We start from the raw sequence: 13918 nt of genomic DNA, 5'->3' as shown, positions 1-13918 counted from the left end.
ATGTATGTGACGTGCACAGCAGTGGCAGGTTGAAACTGCAGGAATGTGTATAGCTCCTCAGAGCAGTGAGAGACTGTGCAAAAGTATGAGCTGCTCTTGAAGGCAGTGTGATAGAGAGTGCCGAAATGCATGTAACAGGCGGCAATGTGTTGGGGTGAGCCTACAGAAGTGCATGCAACTTGACGAAACATGTTTAACTCGATACCAGGCAGATATGGATTTCATTCATGTATGGTCGGTTTGTGCATCCGTGTGTGTGTTTGGTTGTGTGTTTGAGAGCCAGAGAGAGAAAGAATGGGAGTCCTCTGAGTGTTTAGTAGAGGGCCGTCAGAGGTGTGTGGGCTTGGAGAGCAGTGGGGGAGATATATTCCGCTCTTCACAATCCTGAAGTAGATAACACAAGTACTACTGCCATGATTATTATCAATCCACCTTTTATTTTAAAATCAATTCTGTTTTTTTGTATTTTTTGTCTAAATATTATGATGTAATTATTATGTAAAGCACCCACCCCTCTAGCAGGGTGCCAGACTTGTGTAGTCTCGGTTGTATAAATAAGGGACACAGTTAGTTTAAATCTGTGGAACGCACATAGTAATACAAGCATAAAAAATGCAATAGGTCTCGCCTTTCATTAGGTTAAAGCCATTTGCTTTACTATACAATACCATTAGCAAAGCAAATGGCTTTAACTTAATCAAAGGCGAGACCTATTGCATTTCAATGCTTGTTCTCTCTGGATTTCCCTTCTCTTTTTGAAAATCAGGAGCAGCAACATTGTCGTGGTGTCACCAGGGCTTTAAGTGGAAGTTTTTTCAATATTATATACAAGCCATAGTTGCTGCTTATTTATCTTATGCAAACAGCAACCATTGACAAAGCCAATAGTCCTGACTTGTAGGTATGATGGGACTTGTTGCATCATATATCTGGACACAATGACAGGAACAGCAAAATACAAGTCAGGCGGCACACTGTGCTAAACACAGAATTTTAGCTTACGTGTTAAGCCACGCCCTTAATTACATTGACCCCGCCCCTTTGAGAGACCCCCCAGTTTTTTCATCCCACTTAAAGCCCTGCTCTTGGCATCAGCAGATCCCTGGACCTCCAGCCAATCAAGTGCAAGGAGCTAATCTCAGAAAATGTCTTCCGCATTAGCAAACGGGCAGAGTGGGTGATATACACAAGAGGTGATGCAATGCACTTTGTGGGCTGACCGACAAAGTCACCGCAGGGGACCCTTATAAGAGGGCGGCCCCTTTAGTGCCACAGGATGGCACACTGGGCAGCCTAGTGTCCAGAGACCCCTTTGGGGTCCCGCTCGTCACTTCCGGCCGGGGTTGGGGTCGGGGGTCGGTACAAATTCCTCCCCCGCCCACCCGGCGGCATCTTTGTCCCCTCGCCCCAAGCAGAGTAGGCTGCGTAAGTTGTCACTTCACAAAAGGGTGCAGTGTCTAATAACGGCCACCATACACTTATTCCCTCAAACCTGTTGTGACACCATTACTATGTTCGCCAGGGATCAATCGAAAAGAACTATGAAATTGTATGGCCAATGTGGCTAAGTAATGCACCCTAGAAGAAGACCACAAAGACCATACGGTGCAAATTAGCAACCAGTGGGGGACAGGTGAACTTCAGTGGTCTGAAATCACCCCCCCGGCTCCCATGGCATGGAGCTCGGTCGGGGGAGGCAATGAAGCCTGCGCGCAGGAGGTTCATCTGAGCTATGCGTAAATTCACTGAGCAGAGGGGATTTGGCTTCATTAGACATGGGTGCTACTCGTCAAATTCACAGGGTGTTGTAGGACGATGGGGTACATCTGTCCAGTATAAGCATGGGCCTGTTCTTGCTGGATAGGGGAGAGGCCCTAGAATTAGCAGGATGTACGTAGGAATGCCGGCCTTGGTGGGAGGCCCTGGCTGCGACGGTCGCCACACCCATTTCTACCATTAACTGGAAGGAGGTTGAAAGCACAAAAAATAGCAAAAATAGGGTATGTCCCAGAAAAATGCCAAAACTGTGTAAAAAATGTTGCTTTTCTGACAAAATTCTGTCATTCCCTAAAAGCTGGAGAAATGGTGATTTCAGCCCCACAAACCCTCTTTTGATACCATTTGCAGAGAAAAACCCAGAAGCTTTCATTTGCAGCCCGTTTTTCCCATTTTTCACAAAAAAAACAAAATTTTGCTGTATTTTGACTAATTTCTGGGAACCCTCTAGGAGAATCCACAAACCCTGGGTACCTTTAGAATCCCCAAGATGTTGGAAGAAAAGGACGCAAATTTGGCGTGGATACCTAATGTGGTCAAAAAGTTACAGGGGCCTAAGCGCGCACTACCCCAAATAGCCCAAAAAAGGCTTAGCACAGGAGGGGAAAAGGCCTAGCAGCGAAGGGGTTAAAGAAAGACAACAAAGAAAATATTTATCTCTAATAACTGGAAGACTTTTTTTCTATAAAGTTTAATAGTATTGATATTAAAACATGTTCACACAGAAAGAAAATAAATTTACTTCTAAATAAAGTTAAACAAACTAGGAGTGCAGCAGAAATAATGAGGAAGTCCTGTCTATTCGATTAATTCAGACAGGCTGTTACTCTGTTGGAGGGACATTTTCAGAACAAGGGAGGCATTTGACTTGTTTTTTTGGCACTAAACGGCGAAGAGCTATCAGCAGTTTGAAGACGTGCTCGCTTTCATCCGTAAAAGCATTGTTGACTTTTTGTGCAGTAGTCTTCAGCATTAGAATCTGAGCTAGAAGTCCTGGGCTGAACGAGGTGATGAGGCAAACTGTGCGAAAATGAACATATTATATCGCCTTTGGGATATACCAAATAAAACCGGTTTTCCTAGTACTTTTGATTTTTGTTGCATGTGACCTCCAGCTGGGTTCCACATTATGGATGAATTCTCTATCAGTTGGTGACAATATCCCGGATGATGGCACGGGTGGGTTAATGTTTACAAAAGCTGCTTCTGAGGACTAATGGGTCTCTGCCCTGCTATCACAATACTGCCAATAATGCTCTGAGGGGTCCGGCCCCCCTCTTATGGCAGAATTGAAGGCAGCAAGAACATTTGAAACACCCCACTTTTGCCAAACAAAGACGCATAAGAGAAAAAAAATAGAGAAAAGTATATAGTGTGCATGAAATGAATGGCTGGCAAAACTGAAGGTAAGAAGAGAAGATTCGACCTAAAACGATCTTATTTCTGTATACGAAAATGTCAAGCACTCCAAAACGGAAAAGATGTTTGAAGGCGTTGTCTGTCAGACATTGACTTTTTAGAAGAACGAGAATGCCGCTTTATAAGTAGATAAAGCCATCTCATATCAAACTCTATCGTATATAGTGAAGAGCATGTCACGTTTCAATTTGGAAACAATTCCCAGTATATCCTATTTCAGCCTAATTTTCTTTCCGTTCGTTCTATGATAATTAAAGGCCCTATATTAGCAGTCCTCTTACGTGGTGTACTTTGGAGGACGTTATGTCTCCAGATGGCCTCTGAAATTGCTTTCAAGCAGAGATGATATATACATGGTTTTCTTTAAGCAGGTAGAAATGTGATGTCCCTTGTTTTCATGATCAAAGTGTGCAGGAGATATGTCCAGATGTAAATCATTCCTCTATGTGAATAATCTCAGTCAATGAGCTGCTCTTGTGATGCCCTGATTTTGCATATGTGCAAGGTAGACACATGTGGAGCTGCTTGATAATTGGACAAGTTGTTACACCTATAAAGAGCTACACAGTAAAACTAAAGGATCTACACACTCAAAGTATAAAAGCCACCCTAAAGGCGTGCCTAAATCAGGCTAGGATCACGAAAACGTCAAAGCGGCCGTGAAAGTGAAAGTAATTGCGGTAAATCACGGCGCGCGCGCCCGCGCACGTGCACTGTAACTCTAGGCTGGCCTGGTAGCACTTTTTGGAGCCCTCTCAATAAGTCTCGCCAGACCAGCGCATGCGCTCGGTCAGGCTAGACCTAAAAAGGAACATCACAAAAGTGGTCGTAGAACACACCACCCAGTGACCCAGCCCTAGTGCATGTGATTAAGTAGGGTTCTGTCATGTTAACTTACAGAGTCCATGCCCACCCAAAGCAGACCGATCGAGCAGTGGACAGGAGACTTGAGCAGACGCCACTGAGCTCACAGAGGGGCAGAGAGGTGCCCTCGGGGGTGGTTTGTGTATGCCACGTGGTGCTGGAAGTTTATAACTATAACAGCTCTGTATTGCGAACGCGAAGGTCTTATTTTACGCGGATTCCTTGAATCAACTCCACAGACACAAATAAATACATCCCCTGAGTGCGTCGGTGGTACAACTGGAAGAAAAGAACCTCTACAAGAAAGGGGTGCCCCTTCCATGCAGAGGGAGATTGCATGAATAAGGCTGCACTCAGGACTGAGTCGACCTCTGAAGGAACTAACAATGAGAAACCACAAAGCAAAGTACAATGAAAAAAACTAAATGCTGGAGAAATCATGAGTGAGCATTGCAAATACCATGCAGAGTGCAAGGGCACACAAACGGATTCTGACTTACGGAGTTGGCAAACGCCATATTTAGATTTTGGTATTATTTACATAACAAGGATAACAATTCATTTAATGTGCAGTCCAGTCCAAGAATATGTTTTAGTATGTCTACATTTATGGTTACTATTTAGATGATTTTTTTTTTTTGGGGGGTGGGGTGGGGTGGGCTTAGGGAAGTTAGTTCCTAGGGATGAAAACTAGTTCAATGTATTCACATTATACAGTTATGTTCATTGTTTGCCTTGACTCTTTTAGTCTTAATTTGATTATTCGGGTACAACGTGCTTATAAAACCTATATCTGAACGAAAGTTACCTATTAACCCCTTCGACGCTTATGACAGAACGGTTCCGTCATGCACGTCGGTTGGGCTGTGCTTATGACGGAACCGTTCCGTCATGGCCCCGCCCGCGCTCAGAACCTTCAGCACTGCGCGGAAATCCGCGCAGCGCTGAAGGGGTTAAAAGGCAGAACGCATTAAGAGGCAGAACGCAATTTCTTTAGAATACATATGAAAGTTGTGGGGTAAAATACAGTATCGACATATGAACAGCTGTTTAGTAAATTATAATGAAATGGATTTGTTAGAAAAAACAACATTAACTAATACCTCATCTAATATTTGTTAACTTAAAGCTAAATGCCCCATTGATTCTGTGTGTTGCCTAAACACGGGAGTTGCAATTTAATGTTACAGCTCATTACATTGTTAAATTGGATTTAGAGGTTTAAGCATGGATAATCGCACTCACAATCATTGCCTTCAACTTTTAAATACTTCTTTATTTGTGTTTTTTTCTGCCGGTTTAAAAAACGTTTGCATCAAGTACGGTGTACAGTACAGCATCTCGGCGTGAGAAAGCGCTCCACGGAGATCGGAAGCTTTAAATTGTTGTTTTATCTGCAGCTTGATCCGGAGTCATTCATTACTAAATATTTAGTGAATGTATATATTTAATTCATTTTAATCATATTTTAATTTCCTGTTTACATTTTTGTATTTTCTATTAGGAGATCGAAAAAAGCGTATTATGTACTTTGCTGCACTTTGCGGAAAACATTAAATCATAAGCACAGGACACTGGTGGTAAAAAATAAAAAAACAGAGTAAAGCGACAGTGACAAACGACTTTCCTGCTCATGGTGCGCAGGAGTCGCTGAAGAGATATAATATACCTGTCTAGGGGTCGAGAAGTGAAAGGGGCAGAATGATGAATCACAGTATGGCTCTACCGTTAAAAAGAAAACAGAGTAAAAACAGATTTAACTTCAGGGAATCTTGGACAATAAAGGCGCCGAGGGATCCTGGCACCGAGGAGAGCTGCGGAGGCTTCCCTGCGGGATCCACGGCGCTCCTTGGCCTCTCAGTAACGAGTGCCACAAGGAGGGTCTCTGGAACTATGTGATAAGTAAAATAAGCAGGACACGAAAGTTACTAGTGGGGAACTGATTCATAATAGTGTTTCCATTACAGATCGGCAAAACCTTGGATGTATGTTCAGAAACAAGCATTGGCCGCCCGGCCCGCGAAAGTGAAAATGATCGCGATTGCGATCAAGCTCACTGAAAACATCAAAGCGGCCGCGAAAGTGAAAGTGATCGCGATTGTGATCAAGCGCGGCGTGCGATGCGCTTAATGAACATGATGAGGAAAGCCATATGGCACCTCTGCTCGTAAGCGCGCGCCCGCGCACATGCACTCAAGCTCTAGGCCGGCCATGGCAGCATTTTTTAAAGCCCTTACTAAAAGTCTCGCCAGACCAGCGCATGCGCTGGGTCAGGCGAGACCTAAAAAACATATAGGGAAGATGGGTAGGGGTACCCTTCTTCCCCTAAGCTGCCGGGCTCCAATACAATGTAAAATAAATTACAGCACATCTGCAGTGGATCCGTGAATCCACAGTAAAAAGTAAGAAGAAAAAAAAACGCAGGGTCATATGATTTTAAAAAAAGAAAAAAAGGAGGGGCATGCTTTTTCCAGTTGGGCCCTTGCCCTTTTCTAGGCTCTGGGGACCACATCCCCATGGGCCACATTGATTTTTAAGAGAAGGGGAGCAGGGGCGGTCCTGCTCTCGAAGCCTCATACAGGGATCCCATCATGGGGGCCGAGGCAACACTTCCTTTGACTCCCCGGTACCACCCGGGAAACCCACAAAAACAGGTGGAGGGAGACGGGAGCCAGCTGAAGTGGTTTGCTCCCTCCTGGAGGGAGCAGCTTTACTTTGCACCCGCTGGGCGTGAGCATACCTGTATTCCCTACTGCAATAGCGGGGGCAGGGAGTTTAACTTCTCTCTGCCCGCACTGTAGCAGGTAGGAAAATGTAGTGTCCTTGGAGGATGGGGTCCCAGGGTCCCTTGTAAGGCTTGGGGGGAAGGAGCGCCGCATGCCCCCTCCCCGAAATCAGAAAATCCACCCTGGGGGATGGGGTCCCAAGGTGGCAAAAAGGACGAAAATCGGCCTGGGGGGATGGACATTTTTTTAAATAATATGTTTTATTTCTGGTGGTGCCCCTAGAAGGGACAAGGGGACCACCAACCTTTTTTTATGTTGTGGGGGCTGAAGCAACCTCCCCTACCCCACCAGCAACATTACAATTAAAAACACAGCAAGCCTCCTGGGTTATTTAATCTATGACCCCAGGAGAGCTTACCATATTTTTTCTAAAACACTCCGAGCTGGAGCTGTTTGCTCTTCAGCTGGAGTGCAGGGCACCCTTGTGGCTGCACGTTGTAGCATGAAACTGTAAACAAAACCCTACTCAGACATGTTATTTTTTTTTTTATGATTTAGTGAAAATATTATAAGCCATTAACTTTCAATAGTTAAAAAGCAACTACAACTCGCACCCTCGACATGCAGTGTTAATTACTTCACATATTACATCATTCGTGACTTGTTCTATGACATTGTTGATAAAACCACTGTGGAATCTGAAATGGCATCATTGATAATCACAGTGTGCCTGGCTGGGATGGAAGTTATAGCTACTCTAGGGCATGAGTTATAGTTACTTGAGATAATTATAAGTGGTGAATGTCAGTGGTTTTGTTAGTTTAAAATTGTATGTTTTAACGTAACAACAATGTCCCTTCAGAGGGAGAAGGAGAGAGAGTGTGTCTCTCTCTCTCTCTCTCTCTCTCTCTCTCTCTATCTCTCTCTCTGCGTGCAACATGGCAAAAAATGTAAATGTGGCCCAATAATGTGTTATTTACAACAACAGTGCAAAGTTAAAATTGCTGTGTATTACCCCAGTGGAGGACATTTGACGTTTTGTTCTGAGAAAACGCTGTTTACTTCTTCACACATTGTAAATTTCAGTAACTTTAACATGGAATTAATGCTCCTAATGGTCACAAGGCCTCTTCAATCAACATAAAAAATGACATGGCATACACCATATGCAGATGCGAAGAATGTAATATGCTATTTATTACGATTGTTGAGGGATGGTAGGGATATCATAACCCACTTGAGGCTTCGACTCTAGTGCATCACAGCCCCTCCCTACACTCAAATATATATACATATTTGTGTAATCTTGCACAGGCGACTGGTAAAGAAATAGGGTCTACTTAAGCAGCTCCTGATACTTTTGGGTAACAAGAGTCTTTTCAGGAAGCAAGGAGAGACTTTTCTGTGGTGTTGCTTATACATTTACCTTCTCTACCTCCGGCTTCTTCTCCTTCAGGAGCTGTAATGTCCTTTCATAGGCTGAGTTAATAAGTACCCGGACTTCGTCATCGATCATCCTTGCAGTTGCCTCACTATAAGGCTTCTCAAGCACCATATCTCCCTGTCTTGGAAGATCGAAGGACACCTGTCCCACCTTCTCATTCATGCCAAATTGCACAATCTGAGAAAATAGAAGGATAAAATGTGAGTTATCATATCATACACCAGTGCTGGTAAAGTTGTATTAATTGGTTTAAGAATTTCGGGATGCAGTGTACAATTCAAAAAGAACTCAAATAAACAATGAGTATTATTCCCACCAAACTATATATTTATCTTTATGGTGACTCCAATAGTCATAGCCCATGAGCTCAACTTTTAAATACCCTCCCCTCTGGCATGACGAGAACCACTTGTATTACTGTTTAAAACAGAGTTTTGAACTGATGCTGCACACATGTAAATTCATTGTATGCTGCTCATTTCTGCACGCATGTTTGCTCTTTCCAATTTCCAACTTAAAAAATGAAGTCGATTGGCACACATTTGAAGAACAGTTGAAAGGCTGGCAGAAATGTGTTGACATTTGGTGGGAGCAATGGCTAGGAATCAGGGAGTCACTATAAAGTTAAGTTCATCCTGCTCTTACATCCAAGTTAAGTTCATCCTGCTCTTACATCTACTTTCCTATTCTCAGCTTGTGAGCATATTCCATAGTAACAGACGCCGCCGAAGGCGGAAATAGAAAAGCAGAATCGGGCAGCTCAGGACAATGCAAACAGATTTCAGAAAAATGTTGGCCAAGTCTTGAATAACTCTTCAAAGAAAGTTCAAGAGATTAGTAAAGGCAGAGGGAATGCAAGGTATCCTATACAGCTGCAGGCGTAATTCTTTGGCAGGAGAGCCTGGTGATTTGCCACAACACCAATTTAGCCCCAGTATAGTTTGTCCTAAGTACCCAATGCTGAAGGAAAACACAACTTTGGGTAAAAAGAACGCCTGAGTCTTCAGCACCATTTGTCCGGGAAAAATTGTGATGCAGGGCATTTGCGCTGAAATTGCTGGTAGTCCACTCACGTGACAAGCAGATGTATTCACAATGAGGAGACAGTCTTAAAGGCCTGGAGATGCAGTGACCAGCTAGGCACATGCTCAAAGGATGTAGCCATGAGAAATGTTAAGGCCATTGTGGCATCACAAACAGCATGGTAGGAAAAGTGCGTCAAGCATTTAATAAACCTCATCACTACAAGTAATCTGAACAAGGACGGCTGGTCCAGCAAATATAGAACGTTGTAAGTACCGAGAGATGTCCTTTGATCATGCCAACAGCAAGGCCTTGCTGGGTACAGCCAAACCAAACAAAAGTCAGTCAGACAGCTATTAATTTAAAGTGTCAGTGATGCACACACTATATACCAGGCTACAAATTTGTTCATCTGGATTTTGTGGAAGAGAGCCAGACAACAAGAATGAGATCCAATATTTCAGGTGGTAAATCAAACACAATCAATTTTCACTGCTGAATCTCCGCGCAAGTAGGGGTAGACAGTGTAAATTTGGGTGACCTGTATAATCTGGGATTGCCCCCAATATGTCTATACTGAACTTCCCTCTGATATTATCAGTCTAATAATGTATCTGCTTTATTTCCCTGTTCATACACCCTATACTGAGAAACCTACCACATCTACCTGGGTTTGTTCAATAGGGCTTGCCGATAAACCAGCTGGGGTCAATGTCTCACCTTGCTTATAGATTCTTTATCGAACATTAATTCTAGGATATTCTCTCCTATCTTTGCCTCCTGAGTTTTGAGACAAGGGTTAAAGCTTGTCCTGTCACTGCTGGTTTAAAGGATTTTCATAGGGTCAATGGGAATTAACTGGCTCCACCTTTACCAAGACATATTGATCTTTCACCTTCCTTCTTTGAGCTCGGACTTGGTGAGCCACCATGTATTGAGTTGTCACATATCCTGCAGTCGAATTCTATCCCTACCTACAGCAGCTCAATTAGTGTGTAATATAATAGCCCACAGTGTGGACCCTTATACTTTTGGTCCACCTATGAGAGGAGGAAATAATTCAGCCAAGAGAAAAGCCTGAGCACTCTTGAAAATAAGGTACATGGCCATGTGCTAGGGTGTCTTCGGTGCCATGTCGCTCACCCATATTAAGTTGTAAAAGAGGTGAGATGGGAAAGTCTGTCCCTTCCCACTGTCTGTGTTCTGCTTCGATCCAGTGCTGGGTTCGGGATTCTGAGTGCTCAGTGCGGTTAAGCCTGTGGGGGTGGGCTCGAAAAATGATAGCCCCTAGGGTATGCAGGAAGTCAGGGGATTGTGGGCTGGGGGTTTCATATAATGTATAAATGTCATTACTGGTGCTCTCAGTGTTCCAGAAACCCTAATGCATCTGGCACATCTATTGTGCCATTCTCTAACCATTTGAAAGGGCAATTGCTTTTTAACCAGAATGGTCACCCTCTGGAGCCCCTAGGAAATCTGGCATGATATACTGAGGTGAAGCCCTCCCGACTCTGAAATCCACAATTAATTCACATCAAAAAAGTTTCAGACAGCATGTAAACCTCAGATCTGAGATGCGTCCCACTGACTGTTACTCTGTCACAATGTCTCTTAGGTCTGGGTGCAAGAGGCTGATACCAAGGCTCACCCCCCTATTTTGGCCTCACGAGACATGAGCAATAGCTGAATAGCTTGAAGTCTCTGTGGATGTCAATTGGTCTATCTTTTCAGCTCTCCCCCGCTTCTTTCTGGCTTGATGCAGTCCCATAAGTACCTGGAATTTAGCCTCTGTTTTTCAGTAAACTTGTCCTTTTGCTCAGGTGAGGAATATGTCCTGTCTTGTCTTAGGCCATAACGTCTACTTTGGTGCCACACCCTTTCACTCAAACCTCACACCTTCCTTGCGGAACAAGATAGTGCTGGATGCAGTTGCCATTTAAGTCACTCTCTGTAGCTACGTGCAACAGTTTACACGAGTATTTCAAATCGAATGAGCCTGGACCATCATTGTCTTTCCCGAGGGCTCTGCTCTTGCTTTGTTTCTTCTTTTGTGGATTTTGTCAATGCCACAGATGCACAGGGGTTTTGCCACAGGAGTCCATGCCAGTGTCAGTGCTGGGTTCCTCCCTGGTGTCTAAACATGTTTGTATCTCTTCAGTCTTGTAGCCCCACAGAGAAACCTTCTTTCCCTCCTGATGTGTCTTGTAGCCCCCTCAGTGGTCTCAGTATTCCCTAATTTGTGTTCTCATTTCATTTTGGGGCCCATCAGTGGACCTAGACAGTAAGACGTCACAAAAAAAAAAGAGGCTTGTCCCTCTTTATCTCTACTCACACAGCCAAGCAGGGTCACCCTCCACTCACAGTCGTGAGCTTCTGCCCCTCATATAGTTGCCCCTCTCAAAGCTGGCCTCAGATGTAATATGTTAGAGGGAGAGACTTTAAGACTGATTCACAAAGGGCCTCCGCACTCGTGGCAGAGGCTCCACAGTCATGGGGGAGTCTCCACACTCGAGGAGGAATCTCCACAATGAGAATTTTCATTGTGGAGATTCCTTCCTGAGTGCCAGGACTCCTTAACAACCACAGGGCCTCCACCAGGAGTCGTGAGGCCCTTTGGGAACCAGGCCCATAGTGTTCTTTCCACTGCACTGAGGAGTGGGAGGCATCTGAACCAGTCTCACCTCCTCTCTGCCAGTTGATTCCCACTCTTTGGGTCTGATCCACTCCGAGTCATTCCTATTACTTGCCCTGACTTGGGTACCCCTCACTGGAATTTCCTATATCTGGGGTGAAGGCTGTTTCTTCACTGTTCCTAATACTTGCAGAGGAATCTTTACAATTGTGCTGATTTCCTTGCAGCTGGGGCTCCTCATTATGGAATGACTTGGGGGCCGATTATGATGATGATGGTGGGACCGCCGCCGCCAGCCCATCAATGTCGGTCCCACCTCCATCGGAACCATCTTATCCGCCTGCCATATTTCAATGGTGGTGGATTGTTGCCGACTGCCACGCATCCGACAGGCTCCTTGAGCCCACCGGTACGGCAGGAAGGAATGTATTCCCTATCACGGTGGCCGCCTGCAAGGCTCCCCCGTAGGGATTACAATGTCCCTTTCTGCCCACCTTTTCATGGTGGTTAACCCGCCATGAAAAAGTAGGCAGAAAGGGACTTTGGGGGCCCGTAGCAGGTCCCCCTTGCTCCCTGGCCCTCCGATATTGGCAGGTGCCCCCCTACATATCCCTGCACCAAGTGGCAGGCACCATGCTGCCATGTAGTGCAGGGATATGCCAGGTATCCTTATTTTGCATTGCGGCGGGTGCTGCAGCCAGCAGCACCCACCGCAATGCAAAGTATAGGCATTGCGACTAGTGTGGTGGCGGTCACATCCTAATGCTTATGCCGGGTGGCCCGATTTCTGATAGGGTGGTGGGCAGACGCAAGTTCACCCGCCATCCTAATCAGCCCCTTAGTTCTCTGCTGGGTCCTCCATTGTTGACATCACCAATTCACTCCCCCTCACTGATGGCTGCACCGCCCCTTGGGTGTCCCTTCTAACTCTCTGAGGCCTGATCCAGCCTGCTCCCTGCATGGGCCAACCTGCCACTAGCTCGAGCATCACTTAATGTGTCCCGCACCTTATGTTTGTGCCTGGGGTGTGTGTTGTTGTCTCCCCGCTGATGGCTGCTGCCTCGCCTATCCAGACTAGGTCTCAGGGTCTCTTGTACTGTGCCGGTTTACTACCATGTAGCCTGCTCCTTTAGGCAACCTGATAAATAAGCCAAGGCTTCCATTTTGGGATCAGCATTGATCTTCCTTCTGGCGCCGGCTCAAGCGTATTCCTGGTGGTAGGGGAGATGCCCAGCCGACTTGCTTCAGAGGCCCAGTGTCTTTGGTCAGGTGCAGAGAGCACGAGCAGCTGACAGGTCTTCAAGAGGAAGGGCCACTTCAATGCTCGTCAGCAGCTCACAAATGCTGCCTGAACATCCAGCACTGGATGCGAGGATTTTTAAAGGACTATTAGGCATCAAGCTGGAGCTAAGAGAGAGCGTGTGCTATAATGGCTTCCCAAGGCATACCCCCACCAATATAGACACTATAATTATCACAGAGTTCCACCTTTATAAGGAGTGGATACTAAGGTCTGGTGTTCGGAGATTCTTTTTCAGGAATGTGGTCTTCCATTCCTGGTCTTCATCCCTTAACTTCCCTTCTGGTCAATTTCAAGGACTTCTTTCACTGTGTCAAGAACTGGGAATGGGTAGAATCAAAGATTCCTTAAAGGGTAGGTACTCTGCACTGCTGATGTAGGACTGCCCTTGATTAGTGATGGTTGAGGCTGAAGCTTAAGCCTACCAATCGCAGTCACTTTAAGATCACCTGGATCACAGTGAGGTAGAACGGTTAACCACTAAAAAAGATAATTTCAATTCTATTTTTTTTTTACTAAAGATTTGCGGCACTCATGTGTCACTTACCCTCAAAAGGGTTTGGATGAATCCATATGTAAACAGGAGTAATGAAGCAGAAATAAATACATTCTTTGCTAGTTCCACCAGATGGTGGCTGGAGGGCAGACTCCTATGATTGTTAACCAGCTATAAAGAACTATGTGTAACATGGCGTGAGGATGATGCAACACAAACTGTCTGTCTCTTATCATGA

The 13918-nt window shown here is 45.0% G+C and overlaps 1 protein-coding gene across 1 annotated transcript in view; it reads right to left on the bottom strand.

Annotated features, from left to right (window-relative positions):
* AFG3L2 (AFG3 like matrix AAA peptidase subunit 2) overlaps window positions 1–13918 on the bottom strand; it is a 233440-nt gene that overhangs the window by 13615 nt on the left and 205907 nt on the right. The window contains exon 16 of the mRNA XM_085606063.1: window positions 8212–8406. Coding sequence (XP_085462189.1) covers window positions 8212–8406 — 195 coding nt within the window. The remainder of the gene's footprint in view (window positions 1–8211; window positions 8407–13918) is intronic.

The sequence above is a fragment of the Triturus cristatus genome, chromosome 5_1 (genome assembly GCF_964204655.1).
Source record: "Triturus cristatus chromosome 5_1, aTriCri1.1, whole genome shotgun sequence".
Classification (NCBI taxonomy): domain Eukaryota; kingdom Metazoa; phylum Chordata; class Amphibia; order Caudata; family Salamandridae; genus Triturus; species Triturus cristatus.
The sequence above is the reverse complement of the archived record's forward strand: the minus strand, read 5'-3'. Positions and strand labels throughout refer to the sequence as shown.